The sequence below is a fragment of the Thalassophryne amazonica genome, chromosome 16 (assembly GCF_902500255.1).
Source record: "Thalassophryne amazonica chromosome 16, fThaAma1.1, whole genome shotgun sequence".
Taxonomy (NCBI): domain Eukaryota; kingdom Metazoa; phylum Chordata; class Actinopteri; order Batrachoidiformes; family Batrachoididae; genus Thalassophryne; species Thalassophryne amazonica.
The window spans coordinates 43,220,632-43,238,691 of record NC_047118.1 but is presented as its reverse complement, the minus strand read 5'-3'; the positions used below and the strand labels follow the sequence as shown (position 1 = coordinate 43,238,691).

The window sequence follows — 18,060 nt, the reverse complement described above, 5'->3', positions numbered from 1 at the left end:
CACACACACACACACACACACACACACACACACACGCACACACACACACACACACACGTTAGTGAAAACAATACCCTGCTATAGCTGCCTTGCCGACTTGCAGGGTAACAGTAATAATAAAAATACATCTTGAATTACGTGTCGTGAACTTTTGCTCACTTGATCTTGGTGCATGTGCACAAACAATACATCTTTGGTGTGATGGAAACTAGAGGGGAGTGTGAGGGAGGGTTGTAGTACCAGTCAGACGATGTGAAAAACAGGCTAAAAACAGGGTTTTAAATGTCAAAAGTCAAGTTTCCAGTGGGGTCAAGGTGGAGCCACTGAAATTCTTGTGTGTGTGTGTGTGGGGGGGGGGGGGGGAGTTTACAACCTCATAACAGCCAGCAGGCTTTGTCAGTGATTACACAGATCCATTCATTCATTCACTTTTTACATGTGCTTACTCCAATCAAAGGTAATTTTGGGGGTGGGGTGGGGGGCCAGAGCCTATAGCAGTCATAAGGCTTGAAGGACGCCAGTCTACCGCAGGGCCACGTATAACCGGACAAAGACATTCACACTCTCACACACACCTATGGCCAATTTAAATTCCAGATCCATCCATTCAATGTTTACTTTGGATTACTGATTGATTTGTTCATTTCATGCCACTTTTTGAACTGAACGTTTAACATCTGCATCTCCTGTTTTCAGAAGGAACATTCACAATGTCAGGAAGCTACTTTTAGAAGAACAATTGCAGATTCATTTCCTACAAGTGTCTGAAAAAGATAAAAAATAACCAAATGGAAAGCCACGTTGTAAAGTCATAAGTTATTTTGGCTTCTCCCCCTTTTTTTTTTTGCTTGAGGTCACCAGAGCAGATGTCCTTCCTGCCACAGGTCCACATTTGCTGGAGAATGGGTAGAAGTGTGCAGATTTTGACACTGAGACAAAGTTGAGGGGTTGTGAGTATTTTACTGTAGATGTTGAATGATGAATCCAACCAGAGTTAATATGCTTGAAGGCAGGAGCCTAGCGTGGAATTAATTTTTAACTGGGCAGCATGGTGCTTACAGACTTTCAGGCTTACAGATAGCTTTCTGTTTAAGATCATCTGCACCCTTTTTCCATGTAATGTAGAGTTGCATCAGGAAGGGCAGCCGGTGTAAATCTTGTGCCGAATCAACATTCAGATCTAAATTGTAACCACTGTGGCGATCTTGAGCAAAAAGGGAGAAGCTGAAACGTATGTTCATTAAATTTCACCATTGTTGTGTTTCAAAGCAGCAGTCATCTTCTGAAACACATTATTAGTGTTTCAAAACAATAATTATTTTTCTAAGGTAACTGCATCATGTAGTGTTTCAAACATTTCAAAACAGTTGCTCATTTTCTGATGCAATCGTTTCATTTCATGTTTAAATTGTTCACAAACAGTGATTCATTTCTGAAGCAATTGTATCATTTAGTGTTTCAAGTGTTTTGAAACTGTGAGTCTTTATATGAAGTCTTTGCCTCATTTAGTATTTTCAAAACAGTTAATCATTTTTGAATACATTTGTGCAATAGTCACCCTTTTATGAAATAATGTTTCTATGTAGTGTTTCGAAACATTGATTTGTTTTCTAGAGCAGTTTATGATTTGGTGTTTTCCAGTGTTTGGAAACAGTGCCTCATTTTTGAAGCAATTGTATAATTTAGTGTTTCAAGTGTTTTGAAACTGTGAGTCATTGTACGAAGCCTTTGCTTCATTTAGTATTTTCGAAACAGTTAATCATATTTGAATAAATTTGTGCAATAGTCACCCTTTTATGAAATAATGTTTCTATGTAGTGTTTCGAAGCATTGATTTGTTTTCTAGAGCAGTTTTTGATTTGGTGTTTTCCAGTGTTTAGAAACAGTGCCTCATTTTTGAAGCAATTGTATCATTTAGTGTTTCAAGTGTTTTGAAACTGTGTCATTGTATGAAGCCCTTGCTTCATTTAGTATTTTCGAAACAGTTAATCATATTTGAATAAATTTGTGCAGTAGTCACCCTTTTATGAAATAATGTTTCTATGTAGTGTTTCGAAACATTGATTTGTTTTCTAGAGCAGTTTTTGATTTGGTGTTTTCCAGTGTTTGGAAACAGTGCCTCATTTTTGAAGCAATTGTTGCATTTTGTGTTTTATGAATTCATTGCTTCATTTAGTGTTTTGAAAGTACCCTGTTTCTGAAACAGTTGTTGAATTTAATGTTTCAAACAAGTGAATTATTTTAAACTTCTAATCCACTTGCCTGTAGAAGGTGGGTGTGTGCACTCCACTGAGTGCCCTTCCTTTTTAATATTTGTATTTTGTGTATATCTCTCCTGATTTTGTAGTTCTGGATCCTCCCGAGTCTGGTGGGCGGGTCTGTGCTTTACTTCCTGTCTGTGGACCAATGGCATTGTGTCGCCGCGTGGCTCTATGGGATTGGCCTCACTGGACTATTTGTCACCTCAACACTCTTCCACACTGCCACGTGGAAAATCAGCCACCTCCGGTGTGTGTGTGTGTGTGTGTGTGTGTGTGTGTGCTGTTTAATACAGTATGTCATCTAGAATGGTACTCAGTGGAGCGCTGGCCCGTACTTCTGAATCGGACATGTTTCTTCTGTGTACAGAAAGGTGGAGCAGAGTTTCCACATGTGTGACAGAATGGCCATTTACTTCTTCATTGCTTCATCCTACTCTCCCTGGTGGGTGGTTGTATGTTTGAGTCCCACACTGTGGCTGTAGTAAATATACTGCAGTGATTCACAGTTGGTGTGTTTCTCCAGGTTGATGCTGAGGGAACTAGGGCCGTGGGCGAGTCACATGCGCTGGCTGATCTGGGTCATGGCATGTGTTGGATCCATGTATGTCTTCTTTTACCACGAGAGGTAACACAATCTGGATTCTTACCTCCTCTTCCAAAGGCTTTGATGCAGAAACAAACAATCACACAGCATCAGATTGAACAAATAAAATTTGAGGTGTTCTCTCTTCATGTCCCAGTTTTCTACCTGCAGGTATAAGCTGGTGGAGCTGCTGGGCTACATGACCATGGGCGCTGTGCCTGCACTGGCTATTCTCTCTATGGTGAGAATCAAACACAACATATGACAGGATATGCAAAACATCATTCATTTTTGGTTGCACATGTTCTTTCTCTCACATTCATTATTATCCATATCACACATAAGTATTTCTTCTGTCACATACAAACTTTGTCCCTGTCAAATGTATAACTAATATACATATTTGTCTTCTTACATACAAATTCTGTCCGTATCACACACATAAGGATTTCCTCTGTCACTTACAAACTTTTTCCCTTTCAAATGCATATATTATTCTTCACACATACAAATTTGATCCATATCACACACACAAGTATTTCCTCTCTCAGTTACAAACTTTGTCCCTGTCAAATGCATATATTGTTCTTCACACATACATATTTTGGCAGTCTCACATACATACATATATTTGTCTTCTCACATACAAATTTTATCCATATCACACACACAAGAATTTCCTCTCTGTTACAAACTTTGTCCCTGTCAAATGCATACATTATTCTTCTGACATACATATTTTGGCAGTCTCACATACATGTATACGTATATTTGTCTTCTCACATACAAATTTTTTCCATATCACACATAAGTACTTCCTCTCTCACGTACAAACTTTGTCTCTGTCAAATGCATATATTTTTCTTCACACATACATATTTTGGCAGTCTCACATACATACATATATTTGTCTTCTCACGTACAAATTTTATCCATATCACACACATAAGTACCTCCTCTCTCACGTACAAATTTGTCCCTGTCAAATGCATACATTATTCTTCTGACATACATATTTTGGCAGTCTCACATACATATATACGTATATTTGTCTTGTCACATACGTAAATTTGTCTTCTCACATACAAATTTTATCCATATCACAAACATAAGTGCTTCCTCTCTCAGTTACAAAATATGTCCCTGTCAAATGCATATATTGTTCTCCTGACATACAAATTTTGGCAGTCTCACATACATATATTTGTCTGTCACATACAGTAGTGTTCAGAATAATAGTAGTGCTATGTGACTAAAAAGATTAATCCAGGTTTTGAGTATATTTCTTATTGTTACATGGGAAACAAGGTACCAGTAGATTCAGTAGTTTCTCACAAATCCAACAAGACCAAGCATTCATGATATGCACACTCTTAAGGCTATGAAATTGGGCTATTAGTAAAGAAAAGTAGAAAAGGGGGTGTTCACAATAATAGTAGCATCTGCTGTTGACACTACAAACTCAAAACTATTATGTTCATACTGCTTTTTTTTTTAGCAATCCTGTGAATCACTAAACTAGTATTTAGTTGTTTAACCACAGTTTTTCATGATTTCTTCACATCTGCGAGGCATTAATTTTGTTGATTTGGAACCAAGATTTTGCTCATTTACTAGTGTGTTTGGGGTCATTGTCTTGTTGAAACACCCATTTCAAGGGCATGTCCTCTTCAGCATAAGGCAACATGACCTCTTCAAGTATTTTGACATATCCAGACTGATCCATGATACCTGGTATGCGATATATAGGCCCAACACCATAGTAGGAGAAACATGCCCATATCATGATGCTTGCACCACCATGCTTCACTGTCTTCACTGTGAACTGTGGCTTGAATTCAGAGTTTGGGGGTCATCTCACAAACTGTCTGCGGCCCTTGGACCCAAAAAGAACAATTTTACTCTCATCAGTCCACAAAATATTCCTCCATTTCTCTTTAGGCCAGTTGATGTGTTCTTTGGCAAATTGTAACCTCTTCTGCATGTCTTTTATTTAACAAAGGGACTTTGCGGGGGATTCTTGCAAATAAATTAGCTTCACACAGGCGTCTTCTAACTGTCACAGCACTTACAGGTAACTCCAGACTGTCTTTGATCATCCTGGAGCTGATCAATGGGTGAGCCTTTGCCATTCTGGTTATTCTTCTATCAGTTTTGATGGTTGTTTTCCGTTTTCTTCCACACGTCCCTGGTTTTTTGTCCATTTTAAAGCATTGGAGATCATTGTAGATGAACAGCCTATAATTTTTTGCACATGCGTAAGTTTTCCCCTCTCCAATCAATCAGTCAATCAATCAGATTTCGTTTGTTGTTGTCTCCAATCAGCTTTTTAATCAAACTATGCTGTTCCTCTGAACAATGTCTTGAACGTCCCATTTTCCTCAGGCTTTCAAAGAGAAAAGCATGTTCAACAGGTGCTGGCTTCATCCATAAATAGGGGACACCTGATTCACACCTGTTCCACAAAATTGACGAACTCACTGACTGAATGCCTACTATTATTGTGAACACCCCCTTTTCTACTTTTTTTTTTTTTTTACTAATAGCCCAGTTTCATAGCCTTAAGAGTGTGCATATCATGAATGCTTGGTCTTGTTGGATTTGTGAGAATCTACTGAATCTACTGGTACCTTGTTTCCCATGTAACAATAAGAAATATACTCAAAACCTGGATTAATCTTTTTAGTCACATAGCACTACTATTATTCTGAACACTACTGTACACGTTCCATCTTTTCCACAACAAATTTGTACCTCTGAAATACACATTTTCACTCAGTGGCATACATACATACATATACTCTACCTCTCACATACAAATTTTGTACCTCTTCATTTTTATTTACCTCTCCCTCTCAACTACATATTTTGTGCATGTTGCATACACATTGTCTTTCTGACAAACACATTTTGTACCTCTCACATAAATTTTTCATCTTGCACATATTTTGTCTATATCACATGTATAATCCCTCTCTCAAGCATATTTGGTTCCTATTATATACATATTCATTTTCTCCCATTCAAATTTTGTTCCTTTCACACATTTCCACTCTCCCATACAGCTATTCTTCCTTTCATGCATCTTTTATCCTGAAATCCATATATACTGTAATATATTTACATGTTGCAGTATGTATTTTATGTGAGGGTGGCAGGCAGGGGGCTGGAGCCTGTCCTAGCTGTCACTGGGTGAGAGGTGGATTCCACCCTTGACAGGCTGTTAGTCTATCACAGCGCCACCACATACAGACAGGCTCACCTAACCTGCATCACCTAACCTTTGGAGGTGAGAGGAAGCCAGAGCACCCAGAGGGAAACCACGCAAACATGGTGACAACATGCAAACTCCACAAAGAAAGGCCCAGGTCTGATTCGAACCTTGGACCTTCTCACTGTGAGGCAGCAGTTTGCAAAATGTGGCAAGTTATGTCTGAGAGCATGCACTGGTGCTGCACTTCACCACATCCACAACACTACAAAACCGTCTTTGGTCCTGGATGGCAAACACCCAGGCAGTCAACCAGTCCATCCCCACGTATCTAAAATAACCATCTATCTGCTACAGCCAGGTGAAACGTGGGTGTCCTTTCGACCTATGTACTGGATCATGCACAGGAAACACTCCACATGGACAAAATATCGTAGTAGACGCTCTGTCATAATGCAAGTGATACTCCTCATCTAAGTCTCTCTAAATAAATACTCGTTTGACATCCAGACGTCACTTTTGGTCACTGGCTAGTGTCAGGCAGTGCCAGGACCCTAAAGACTTGGTCCTTCATTCTCCGGTGAAGATATCTGCATTAGAGCCCGACCGATATGGATTTTGTGAGGCCGATGCCGATAACAATATTTAAATCGGCTGATTTGCCGATAGCCGATAAATCAGCCGATATTTTTTTTTTTTAAACAAAGTTTATTTATTGGAAATATTTTTACAACAATGCCACACAAAATTTTTCAGACATTTGTTCTTTTTTTCCCCTAAACAACTCACCCCAAACAAACCCCGCAACATATAACCCCGTGCCAGACAGGTATAAGAATGGTATAAACAAATAAATAAATGAAATAATAATAGTATATATGCATATATAAATAATAAAATGAAGAAGTTTAAAAAAAGAAAACCACACAGTTAAATCACAGAAATAAGATACATTAATGGAGTGAAATACAACCATACCACCGATTCATATGTCATATGTAGCACACAGACATGTCATTCCCCCGTTACATTTCATGCAATTTGGTTTGCTTCCATCGCTTGAAAAACTGTAATAAAGGGATTCCAGATTTTATAAAATTTTTGGAATGAACCTCTTGTTGTATATCTGATCTTCTTCAGTTGAATGTAATACAAGATATCCTTAACCCAAAGTCCAAATACAGGAGGTTATGGCTCTTTCCAATTTAACAAAATTCTCATTCGGGCTAATAGTGTGCAGAAGGCCACTAGATTAGTCTGTGCCTCAGTGAGCCGTAAACTATTAGTTACTCCGAAGATTCCAACAAATGGGCAAGGAGCCAGTGGTTTACCACTTATCTTGGAGAATACATCAAATATACAGCTCCAAAAATTTTGTATTTTTGAACAAGTCCAAAACATGTGCAATAGAGAGGCAGGTTCTTGCTTACAGCGATCGCAAGTAGGGTCAAGCCCGACTCTAATCTTACTTAGTCTGGTTTTAGACCAGTGGAGGCGGTGCACCACTTTGAATTGAATCACAATATGCCTAAGACAAATGGATGAAGAGAAAATTCTCTCAATAATGCTTCCCCAGGTCTCGTCAGAAATCTGTTTAGTTAACTCTTCCTCCCATTTGCACTTAAGTGACTGTAATGTAGTCATCTTGTATCTGTTAAGCAGTTTATATGAAGTACTTATGATGCGTTTGGCATTTGGTTTTAGCTTAAATATGTCATCCAAAAGGGTTGGTGCAGGGCAGGATGGGAAGGAGGCTGTATTACATGAAATGAAATTTCTAAGCTGCAGGTACCTGTAAAAATGTGGCCTTGGTAGGCCAAATTTAAAGACCAGTTGTTCAAAAGAGCTGAAGACATTGTCACTGTGGAGTTTGTACATTGAGGTTATTCCACAGTTCATCCATATGTTGAATGCGTCATCTGTCAATGATGCTGGAAACATGCAATGTCTTTGAGGAGGCACCAGTAGAGAAAGTTCAGACAATTCAAAGTGCCTTCTGAATTGGTACCACAGTTTGAGTGAATGAATAACAAGTGGATTAGATGTAAAGTGGGAAATAGGTCTTGAAAGCGGCAATCTCGTACAAAGTAAGGACCATAATGACATGTTTAACAGACATTTTCTCCAATACTGCCCATGATGGTAGGTCATCATTACCTTGAATCCAGTGCAACATTGCCCTGATATTGGAGGCCCAATAATAAAATAAGAAGTTTGGGAGCGCCATGCCACCCGCGCTCCGAGGTTTTTGTAATACACTTTGCTTTAGTCTTGGCGGTTTCTTATTCCAAATAAAAGAGGATATTAGGCGATTTATATTAGTGAAAAAAGATTTTGTTAGAAAAATAGGTAAACTTTGGGATAAATATAAAAATTTGGGAACGACTGTCATTTTAATAATGTTTATTCTACCACCGAGCGAGAGGGAAAACAACTCCCATCTTTCAAAATCCTGTTTCATCTTTGAAAGCAGCACTTGATAATTGCATTTATACAACTCTTTATGATTCTGTGTAATCCATATTCCTAGATATTTGAACTTATTGTAACTAGGTTTAAAAGGGGCAAATATTGCTGACATGTTCCCAGTCTTTTTACCACACGGCATCACTTCACTTTTTTCGTAGTTCACTTTATACCCAGATATTGCTCCAAAGTCCTCAAGTAAATCTAAAACTTTTGGAAGACATTCGGATGGATTAGAAATAAACAGGAGCATATCATCAGCATATAGCGAGACCTTATGTTCTGTGACTCCACAATGTATGCCTAAAATATCAGTACGCTGTCTCAACGCAATGGCAAGCGGTTCAATCACCAGAGCAAAAAGAAGTGGTGACAGCGGGCATCCCTGCCTTGTCCCACGCTGAAGTTGAAAATACTGGGATAAATTGTTATTAGTGCAAACTGCCGCTAGGGGAGAGGAATATAATACCTTAACCCTTGATCATTTGATCATTTTTGATCATGTTTTATTTCTGGTATGGTTTGATTGGCTGTTCTCTGTCGTAACTGTTGAGCCAATAGTCAACCTGTCCTCTCTCCATGTTCATATGGGCAACTTTGTGATTTACGAGGTCTGTTAGAAAAGTATTGGACCTTTTTATTTTTTGCAATAACCTTATGGATTTGAATCATGTGTGATTGCATCAGCCAAGCTTGAACCTTCGTGCGCATGCGTGAGTTTTTTCACGCCTGTCAGTTGCGTCATTCGCCTGTGAGCACGCTTTGTGGGAGGAGTGGTCCAGCCCCCTCAGCGGATTTTTATTGTCAGGAAAATGGCTGAGCGACTGCCGCTTTACTGCATCAAAATTTTTTCAGAAACTGTGAGAGACAGCCAGGTGGAAACCATTCGGAAACTTCAGATGGCTTTCGGTGAAGATCTTATGGGCATCACACAGATTAAGGAGCATTACAACCAGATTAAAGACGGCCGCAGCCTATCGATCACCGCTCGGAGCGCAGCACGCCCTCTGCCATTGTGCGCCGTCTTTAAACCGGCTGTACCACTCCTTAATCTGTGTGATGCCCATAAAATCGTCCCTGAAAGCCATCTGAATTTTCTGAATGGTGTCCACCTGGCTGTCTCTCACAGTTTATGGAAAAATTTGATGCAGCGCTGCTCCAGCCGTTCAGACATTTTCCTCACAATGAAAATCCGACGAGGGGGGAGGACAAGTGCTCACTCAAAGCGTGCTCACAGGCGAACGACGCAACCGACAGGCGTGAAAAAACTCATGCATGCGCACGAAGGTTCAAGCAAGCACACGTGATTCAAATCCATAAGGTTATTGCAAAAAATAAAAAGGTTCGATACTTTTCTAACAGAGCTCGTTTATAGAAGAAATTCAGCCTGTTTTGTGGATAGAAGGGGAGGTGATGGTCTAGTCGTTAAGGTGTTGGGCTTGAGTCCAGAAGATCATGGGTTCAAATCCCCGCCTGACTGGAAAATCACTAAGGGCCCTTGGGCAAGGCCTTTAATCCCCTATTGCTCCCGGTGTGTAGTGAGTGCCTTGTATGAATGTGAGGGATAATTGTAAAGGCTTTGAGCATCTGATGCAGATGGAAAAGCGCTATATAAATGCAGTCCATTTACCATAGAAGATTATATTCTGTTTGCAGCTCTAGCCTGTTTTTATATAATGTGGGGGTAGGTGAATGGGTATATGCTTGATCCAGTTTAACAATTTGATCAGCAATTTTATTGAGGCGCTCATTTGCGATGTGTCTTTGTTTCGCTCAGAACGAAATTATTTGGCCCCTCAAATATGCTTTGAGTGACTCCAAAACAGTTGAGTGAGACACATCTGGAGTTTGATTTACGTCACCAAATAATTGGATTTGAGTTTGTATAAAGTTTGTGAATTCTTCATCTGCAAGCAGCAGTGGGTTTAATCGCCATGGCCGATAGTTAGAGTGGGCATTCGGAAACTGCACTGAAAGAACCATAGGGGAGTGATCAGAGATAACCATAGCCTTGTAGTCACAGTCCTTGACTAAAGGTAGTAGTTTTTTGTCCAAAAATATATAGTCAATTCGAGAAAAAGATTTATGAACATTAGAAAAAAAGGAGTATTTTTTTTGAGGTGGGATTTTTAAATCTCCTAACATCTACAAGCTCATAGGTATCAAGGAAAGAGTGAACTGCACGTGCTGATTTTGACATTTGTCCCACCGTCTGAGTGCTGCAATCCAGAGTTAATAAAACACAGTTTAGATCCCCCCCAAAGATAATATTATGAGATGCCATATTTGGAAGTCGTGAAAAGAGATTATTGAAAAAGTTCGCATCATCCCAGTTAGGAGCGTAAACATTTGCCAAAACTAGAGGGAACCTGTACAATTGGCCTACAACAATAATATAACACCCGCCTGCATCTGCATCAACCCTTGATACCACTAGAGGTAATGATTTATTTACGATAATTGCAGCCCCCCTCGCCTTAGAATTAAATTTAGAGTGGAATACTTGCCCCACCCATCTTTTTTTTATTTTACAGTGGTCAGAAATTCGCAGATGTGTTTCCTTACGAAACCCTATATCAACCTTGAGTTTATATAAATGAGTAAGAACCTTGCTTCGTTTAATTGGGTGGTTCATAGATTTCACGTTCCAGCTTACAATGTTAACGGAGAGACCAGTATTTAAGCAGGCCATGTTTGTAATATGCATAAAAGTGACAAAAACAAAGGGAAACAAACATTCATCTCAAAACAAAAACAAAATAAACCTGTCTGGTACAACCCCAACCCTCCCACCTTCAGAACTCTGTCATCAAACAGAACATGATGACTACAGAACCACTTACACAATATAAATCCACACATCTGGTGCTTATTTGGCAGACTTCAAGCCAGGAAAAGAGAAGGCTCCTGCTAAATCTACAATTCAACCTACAGTACTTTATGCAGTAAAGGGAATTTTAAATCTGTAAATGAATAAAAGGAATACTGCAACTTATGGGTATAAAGATCAGAGCAGGTCAATTTAACATCCAATCACATCTCCGTTGTAAATGAAATCTCTAGAAAATACAAGTTACGGATATTACCGTGTTACAGCGTTGTCACTCAGTCTTGGTATAGCAAATTAAGAAGTGGTGAAATCACGTCGCTCCCGTAGCAAATTCTCTGGTGCTCAGGCTTTAATCACATGTTTCTTGATGTACTCCATGGCGAGTGCGGCATCTACAAACTCCTGCTCCTCCCCGTTGTGCGTAATGCGGAGCCGAGCTGGAAACAGGATGCCGAACCGGACACCTGGTTGATCACTAAGAAGTTTCCGGGCCTCAGTGAAGGCTGCACGGGCCCGAGATACTGCCGCGGTGAAGTCGGGGAAGATGGCAACAGGTTTTCCCTGATGATGCAGTGGGGCTTGTGTGCGAGCGCGACGTAACACTTCCACGCAGTCCTGATAGTAATGCAACTTTGCGATGATGGCTCGCGGCCTTCCACCAGGCTGTCTTGGCCCACTGGTTCTGTGTGAGCGATCGATGACAATATTCTTTCCCATGTTCAGCACTTCATTCAGTAACTTGGACACAGCTGTGGTGGTACTGGAGTCTGGGGATTCTTGAATCTCCACTATGCGGATATTACATCTCCTCATTCTCCCCTCAAGTCCGTCACATTTGCCTCTCAGATCGTTCAGTTCCTTTTTCAGGCCCTCTACTGTAGTTTGCAGGGTGGACACTTCATCGCTCCAGGTAGAAAGCCCATCCTCAATATCCTTCACCTGCATTTTCACCTGGGCCACTTCCCTGCTCGTCGTCTCCTTACAGTTAACAATCTCGCTCCTTATCGTTTGCAGTTCTTCTCTTATAGCGCCAAAATCTTCCGCGAGTACCTTTCTAAGTTCCTCTTTAATCACAGCGGAAATGTCCTATTTGAGTGACACAAGAAGTTGGGATTTCAAATCACTGATAATGATCTGTTCTTCACCCGGGTCTGGAGCCATGGCCAGGCTAGCAGTTTCAGCCAGATTAGCAGGCATGGTTAGCGGTGTGGCCTCAGCACTTTTTCCCGAGGCCGGCTCAGGCCTGGAACCAGCGGATCCGGTGTACTTGTATTTTCTTAAACTGTGTGCCATTTCAGTCGTAAAAAAAAGGACTGATGTAACGACGACCTCTCAAATTTCTCTGATACAGAGAAATACGCGATTGTAGATCGGAAAATTAATGTTTGGAACTTTTTAGCAGTAATTAGCGGGAGCCTCCAAGAAACACAGCTTACTCCATCACAGGCTCGCTAGCGCCCCAATCAGCCGATATGTTTGAATAAAATGAATAAAATGTTCTTTTTTGGACCCTTAACAAAAAAGGTATGAGCTAAAAGCTGAAGCTTTGTCCTCATATTGATTAACTTTATAACAGAGAAGAATTTTCAAGTTCAAAAAATGCAAAAATGCAATTGCAGCAGTTAGGGGGCTATTCAAACAGGCCAACTAGTAAGATATTACTCCTGAAAACGATCTTTGCCATATCACGTGAGGTAAATCTGCCTTACAGTTGGATTTTGGAAAACCCTGTGACGGAGAACCAATTCCGATTGGACACTCACATTGTGCACGTCACCACACATCTTCTATGAGGAGTACCAAGATGGCAGACGGTGGATTGAAAGTCCACGGAGTTAACTTTTCAGCAAAAAAAGAGTAAGTTTCTATCTCATATCATTAAGAAGTTATTTACAATTTAGTAAAGCTTGGCCCCAGCCGTCATATACGACGGCGTCGGCCCCAAAGGTTTAATGGCGAACGGCAGTAATTCCCAGAATCCTTCCAGACAGCCAGTGAATCTGAATGTTTCAACCTCTTAGGAGTAAAAGAAAGTTTTTCATGCTAGACATAAGGTCTACACAACGTGAGCTTAATAAAAAGCATGACCGACTCAATGAAGCACATTTGACACATTATACATAAACTGAGTTAATCAAACTGAGTTGAACTGAAATGGGAGAAATGTGGGGTGAATGTAATCGCAAAGTTATTACAAACAACATCCTTATAAATTTACTTGTACGCTTTTGTCAGACGATCAGTGCAGTGTGACGGCGAACTACAGGGACCGGTGATGAACACATTTAAGCAGGGGTGTAAGCAGCTCTCAGTTGAATGGAGTCAGAGCTCCATCTACTGGACAAACGGTGCAAGGACATTTTACATTGCCGACACAAACATTATTTCAGTAACTGTTCTGTTTATGAGAAATTACCGGCATTCTATCTGCAAAATTGCGGCCGATAGTGAGTACTTTGAAAAGGGTTTATATCGGCTGATGATATCGGCCGGCTGATATATTGGTCGGGCTTTAATCTGCATCGCCAAACACCTTTGTCTAGCAGCCTCATGACTCCAAAAGCTCTTCCTAGGCACCTCCCAGCGTCAAAGGCAGAGGACACAAAGACATGTATGTCTTTGTGTACTTTCACTTTTGATACTCTGTGTGCTTCTTACCCTGTGTGCTGCTATACAATGCTGCTGGAGCTTCTGTTTCCCTGAGGGAGTCTTCCCAAGTATCAATAAAGTTCTATCTAATCTAATCAATGTTACTGCCGAGATAAGTGAATATTTCTGCAAGTTCGACACTTTCACTACATACAGATACATTTTTGATGGGCGAGTCAGCCCATGAAGTCGTTAAAAGCCTAGATCTTTGTTTTGATCCAGCACAATCCCAAACTCAGGTTTTCAAGTGCTGGAATCAGAGGGTATTCATTGATCATAGCTTCATCCTTGAAGTCAAACTCAGTAAACCATTCCTCTCCAACAAAAGCACCTAAGTCACTGGTTTCCACAACTCTATCCAACACCCAGTCCATGCAGTCACTGAACAGAACACATCCCACATGAACGCCAGTTTCCACTGCAAAAAACTCAGTCCCTCCCTCCGCTCCATGCAGCTTTCACAGTATCTACGAATGTACAGGCTGGTTAAGATCTCTAGTAACTTCTTAGGGATTCTTCTCAGGAAAATGTTTGCACCAGTACATATGAATTCTAAAGCTTTGTAATCATGTTGTATTGAACTTACGTTCCAGGTGGAACGTACAGGTGTGTGTGAGCTGGCAGTCGGAGGGGTCTTCTACATGGTGGGCGTGGTCTTCTTCAAGAGTGATGGCCTCGTCCCATTTGCTCATGCTATCTGGCATCTTTTCGTTGCATTTGGAGCAGGAATTCATTATTACGCCATATGGAGGTATCTGTACCTCCCGGGGCCACTGCTGCAGACATCAAGGTGACTAACCGCTGTCACACAGATCCACACTTGGTATCTGACACCACTCAGAAACGTCTGCAGGAGATGATCACCAGTTAACTGACTGTCCGAGTTGAATATTGAATAATGAGCTGGTTTGACGATGGCAGATCTGGATCGAATGAAACCTAAAATCCTGAGACCAACCACTGTCTGACTGGACCAAATGTACACTGACTGATAATTCTACAGAGATAGAACCACAAATATGCAAAATAGGATTCTGAATTGGTTGTAAAAGAGGCTTACTATCATTAAGCGTTTCAAACTTCAACAAATAAATCACATTTAAAGGGGTCATGTTGTGAACAATCGTAATCTACTGTTTAATAGTGGAATAGCTAAGATTTCATGTTAGATGATCCTAAAGTTCTGTCCAAGTGGTCAAACGTATTCTGTTTACTTTTTGTGCTGGACATTACTACAGTATGTCGACAATCAAATTCCAGGCTGCTAGTAGCACTGCCCACCTCACACATTTTTGTATTTATTCATTTATTTATATATCCTTCAGAGGACCAAACATGAATTAAGTCTAAATAAAGGCACAAAAGTATAACTACATGTATATAAATACAAGAATAAAAATATAAATGTGATGTGCGTTCAAAGAGTATCCAACATTTGGCAGTGAAAAATACAGTTACTCACCTGGAGGTCTGAAATCCAAATCCTCTTTTGAAGCAGTCTCCTTGGGACTGCACATACTTCTCCCAGCAATTCTGCCATTAATGGAAGTATTTCTGAAGGTTCTCTTTTGGAATGGTGTCCAGCTGGGCTGTAGTGTTCTGTATGATGTCTTCTCATGACTCAAACTGAGTCCCTTTTAGTGTTATTTTGATGTTGGGGAACAGCCAAAAATCAGAGGGAGCCATGTCATTGGAGTAGGGAACCTAACAAATCACAGGAGTGTTATTTGGCCAGGATAGTCTGAATCAGCTGAGCAGAATGGGCAGGTTCATTGTCACAATGGAGCTGATAACTTTTTGCTGGCTACAGATCTGGTCATTTGCGGCACACAGCATCACCAAGTCAATGTAGGACCTCCTGATAATACTATTAATATCTTTGCCTTCTAGTGCAAACTCATGATGCATCATCCCACAGGAGTCACAGAAAACGGTCAGCATGGCTTTGATATTGTTGTGCACGTGCCGTGCTTTCTTTGGTCTCTGTGATGTTGGATGTTTCCATTGCGGGGATTGAAATTTGGTTTCCGGGTAGTACCCATAAACCCATGTCTCATCACCAGTGATGACGTGTTCAGGAAGTCGGGGTCGCTATTTGCACATTTCAGCATGTCCTGGAAGACTTGCAGACACAGTTGCTTCTGCTCCACCATTAGAAGCTTCAGTACAAATTTGGCTGACGCTCTCTGCATGCCCAAATCCTCCGTCAGTGTACCGAACCTGTGCTTATCCCCACCTCGTCCACAGGTGACCAAAGTGCGTATTCTGTCAATCACTTGGTCATTTCGGCTTGTGGATGGCCTACCAGAACTTGCTTCACTCTCCACTGATGGGTCGCTCATTTTTGAAGTGGTTATGCCACTCGTTTATTTGTGTTATGCTTATGACATCATCGCCCAAAGCCTGCTGAATCTTGGGTATCACCAAGCTTTTGGCCAAACTTGATGCAATACCTTTGCTCAAGTCATAACGTCATGTTATAACAAAAGAGAATCTGATGGCTGCTCAGTGCACGTTTTCACTCTAAGGCTGACTGGTGCAGGTGGGAAAAAAATTTATGCATGCGGTAGTTGGTTTCCTACATCTCCCTAACAAACGACAAATCGCACGCATCAGGTGTTTGAGTGGGAGAAAATAAGGTCAGATATTTTTTGAATGCAAGTCATACACGTATTAAAGTATAAACAAATATATAAAAAGGTAAAACATAAATGCATTTATACATTTATGTATTTATTTGTCTTAATTCATGTTTGGTTCTCCATACTGCCAGAGGAAACCATATCTGGACTTTCATATACTCTGACCTGGAGAGGTGGCTGTCAGTACTAGTACCAGATCCATACCACCTGCCAGATCAGTTCTACGTGTGCGCACAGATGGTTTTGGATTAGCAACGTTGCCTTAATGAGTATTTCTTAGCAAAACAGAATCTTGCTGTAAACCACTTAAACATAAAGTATGTAGTTGTTTCAACTGGCTGTTAAATTTTTCAAATGTGTGCATGTGCAGAGCAGATCTGGCAGGCGGTACAGATCCTTACAGTGGGCATTCTAGTGAGGGGGCGAGGCAACCAGCAGCCCCTTTCCAGGCACATTAATGGATCAGCTGGTCTGAAGCTGTATTTACGACACCTGGTGACTTGTGTTATCTTGTGACACATTGCATGAATTTTCAGTTGAGCCCATCAAAACACTGATGATTACACGCTTGGACAGCATATACTTGAAAAACCTATTCAGTGAAAATGAAAACATGCTCTCTGTCTGTACCCTTTTGTTTGTTCATATACAAATGACTTGCAAAACTGCTAGACCAAAGGATACAGCTCTTTCCACACAGGCATTCCTTTGTATTCAAACCAACACACACACACACATCTTCAACCGCTTATCCAAGATCAGGTTGCAGGGGGATGGAACCTATATCAGCAGTCATAGAGCGTGAGGCGGTTACACCGTGGGCAGGACGCCAGTCTGTTGCAGGGCCACATACAGACAAACAGATTCACACCTGCATGCACACCTACAGACAATTTAAAGTTTCCAATTCACCTAACCTGCATATCTTTGGATGTGGGAGGAACCCACGCAAACACCACAGGTGGAAATCGATCCCATGACCTTCTCATTGTGAAGCAACAGTGCTAACCACTAATCCACCTTGTAACCACCAACTACATTTAAATAGTGAAACCTGCGGTCCAGTTTGATTTTAATATTCTTCACCACCAGGAAGCAACACTTCCTTTCACAAATAGAAGTTTGGTGTCAAACTTCTGCTGCCAGATGTTGAACATAGCTTATCTTAAAGCTACACTTCGTTGGACTTAGCATCATCTAGTGGTGACATGACAAACTGCATTATCCCTTCACCAGTCACGATTTCCCTTCACAGCAGGGATTTATGCTCCATCGCCTTCTGCTGTGATAAACATATGTGATCTTCCATTTCACAAAAATGAGGAGTTTCAAACTTAGCCTGCAGCTGCAATCAGTGAACAGAGCACAGAGGGCACCAAACACAGATTCCTCTTCTTTTTCTTCACTCTTCGAGCTGC

At 40.8% G+C, this 18,060-nt stretch overlaps 1 protein-coding gene and 1 long non-coding RNA gene across 2 annotated transcripts in view; both read left to right on the top strand.

Moving 5' to 3' along the window:
• The window catches only part of mmd2a (monocyte to macrophage differentiation-associated 2a), a 42,030-nt gene extending 26,324 nt beyond the window's left edge, over positions 1–15,706 (top strand). The window contains exons 3-7 of the mRNA XM_034190867.1: positions 2,348–2,508; positions 2,629–2,703; positions 2,785–2,886; positions 3,016–3,085; positions 14,594–15,706. Of these exons, the coding sequence (XP_034046758.1) occupies positions 2,348–2,508; positions 2,629–2,703; positions 2,785–2,886; positions 3,016–3,085; positions 14,594–14,794 (609 nt within the window). The 3' untranslated portion in view covers positions 14,795–15,706. The remainder of the gene's footprint in view (positions 1–2,347; positions 2,509–2,628; positions 2,704–2,784; positions 2,887–3,015; positions 3,086–14,593) is intronic.
• Positions 15,707–16,253: 547 nt separating this feature from the next.
• LOC117528263 lies at positions 16,254–17,248 on the top strand. Its single transcript, XR_004565718.1, has 2 exons — positions 16,254–16,476; positions 16,632–17,248. It is a non-coding gene; the product is annotated as an uncharacterized LOC117528263 (long non-coding RNA).
• Positions 17,249–18,060: the final 812 nt, after the last annotated feature.